Source organism: Seriola lalandi, unplaced genomic scaffold, assembly GCF_002814215.2.
Source record: "Seriola lalandi dorsalis isolate HSWRI2012SDOR001 ecotype SW California unplaced genomic scaffold, Sedor1 jcf7180002038383, whole genome shotgun sequence".
Lineage (NCBI taxonomy): Eukaryota > Metazoa > Chordata > Actinopteri > Carangiformes > Carangidae > Seriola > Seriola lalandi.
This window is the reverse complement of record NW_019508959.1, coordinates 1-1,834: the sequence shown is the minus strand read 5'-3', so window position 1 is coordinate 1,834 and position 1,834 is coordinate 1. Positions and strand designations below refer to the sequence as shown.

At 49.6% G+C, this 1,834-nt stretch overlaps 1 protein-coding gene across 1 annotated transcript; it reads left to right on the top strand.

The window, feature by feature from the left end:
• The first annotated feature begins 646 nt into the window (after positions 1-646).
• Positions 647-1,828, top strand: LOC111648319 (multiple inositol polyphosphate phosphatase 1-like). Its single transcript, XM_023398173.2, has 3 exons — positions 647-829; positions 909-1,042; positions 1,172-1,828. Exons 1-3 carry the CDS (start codon positions 663-665, stop codon positions 1,423-1,425), a joined length of 555 nt encoding a protein of 184 aa, XP_023253941.1. The 5' UTR covers positions 647-662; the 3' UTR covers positions 1,426-1,828.
• Positions 1,829-1,834: the final 6 nt, after the last annotated feature.

The window sequence follows — 1,834 nt, the reverse complement described above, 5'->3', positions numbered from 1 at the left end:
TGTTCCATGTTCTCTGTTCCATGTCCATGTTCCATGTTCTCTGTTCCATGTTCTCTGTTCCATGTCCATGTTCCATGTTCTCTGTTCCATGTTCTCTGTTCCATGTCCATGTTCCATGTCCATGTTCCATGTCCATGTTCTCTGTTCTCTGTTCCATGTTCTCTGTTCCATGTCCATGTTCCATGTTCTCTGTTCCATGTTCTCTGTTCCATGTTCTCTGTTCCATGTCCATGTTCCATGTTCTTTGTTCCATGTTCTCTGTTCCATGTTCTCTGTTCCATGTCCATGTTCCATGTTCTTTGTTCCATGTTCTATGTTCCATGTTCTCTGTTCTCTGTACTATGTTCTATATGTTGTTGAGTTCTGTTCTTACATCATCACAAATGTTTCCATCAATTCTCAAACCACAGAACTGTGTGATTTTAATCATGGTGACGTTTCATTGGTCGCCTATTGATGACATCAATAAAAAGCTCTACAAAGATTTTTTTCCGCTGTCTGTATAAACACCTGTGAGAGGCAAGCGATTTCTTTTTTGTTCACCAGATTAAAACAATCACTTTCCTCTCGGTGTTTAAAAGAAAGTTCTGTTGCCCGTCAGGGCTTCCGTAGAGACATCACATGAGATAAGTGTGCGGGAGAGGCGTTGCCGTGGTGTTGCCATGGTTTCAGGTCACCCGTGTGTCTCCTCTCTGCAGGTGTTGGAATACAAGTCGGACCTGAAGCAGTACTGGAAGCGTTCCCATGGTCATGTGATCAGCGGTCTGTCCAGCTGTCCTCTGTTCCACCACGTCTTCAGGACGCTGGACAAAGCCGGACGTCCCCGCAGGTCTGACACCTGGTCTACGTCACGTTTACACTCACACCTTTTCTGTGATGACATCATACGTAACTGTCGTGTCCCTCAGGTCCACCGAGGCATCCCCTGAGCCCGCCTCCATCCTGCTGGGTCACGCCGAGACGCTCCTCCCCCTCCTCTCTCTGCTGGGACTCTACAAGGACCAGACTCCGCCCACTGCCAACAACTACCACGCACAGCACGGTACGAAGCCCCGCCCCCATCCTCACGTCCAATTGGAGATGAGGACATGATGTGAGGTCCAGGTGGACACATGGATCCAGGACTTCACTGTGACCTCAGACCTTCTCCTGTCCTGTCGTGTTTTCACAGGTAGAAGTTTCCGGAGCGGCCGGATCGTCCCGTACGCCGCCAACCTGCTCTTCGTCCTGTACGACTGTCAGCGCGGACCCCGCCTGCAGCTGCTCATCAACGAGTCTCCAGTTCGATTCCCGGGGCTGGAGGCTGAGGATGCCCCGCTGTACCGGGATGTCCGCGCCACATACCGCCACCTGCTGGACGGCTGCGACTTCAACAGGGAGTGCGAGGGCCGGACTGGAGGCCGAGGACCCAACACTGAACTCTGAGAGACCCGATCCAGTAGAACCACAGAGTCCAGTCCAGAACCTGAATCCTCCTTCTCCACACCTTCAAATGTTACCCGACAGTGAATCGACTCATCGCTAAACCCCGCCCTCAAACACCGATGGTTCAGTTGCAGCTCATCAGCAGCAACAGGTGTTCAGACTCGCTGAGTTTAAACCAGTTGGACTAGACTAACTAGTTGTTCAGATCAGTCTGAACATGAACCTGACATCACACTCAGCATTAGCTTAACTTAGCATAGCTGAGCTGTGATCCACAGTTCGGTTACATTTCAATGTGTTATTGACGCTGCTGTGACACAATAATAATAACAATAACAATAATAATAATAATAAATGATGGCAGGTGAGTAAGTTTGCTCTTGCAGCTTCTCACCATGTTTTTACCTGT

What these genes read in the sequence shown, in the direction of transcription:
- LOC111648319 (XM_023398173.2), top strand. Translation starts at nt 663, where the DNA reads ATGGTTTCAGGTCACCCGTGTGTCTCCTCTCTGCAGGTGTTGGAATAC. An exon ending in AAAGCCGGACGTCCCCGCAG is followed by an intron (nt 830 to 908) that starts GTCTGACACCTG and finishes CGTGTCCCTCAG; the next exon opens with GTCCACCGAGGCATCCCCTG. An exon ending in CAACTACCACGCACAGCACG is followed by an intron (nt 1,043 to 1,171) that starts GTACGAAGCCCC and finishes GTGTTTTCACAG; the next exon opens with GTAGAAGTTTCCGGAGCGGC.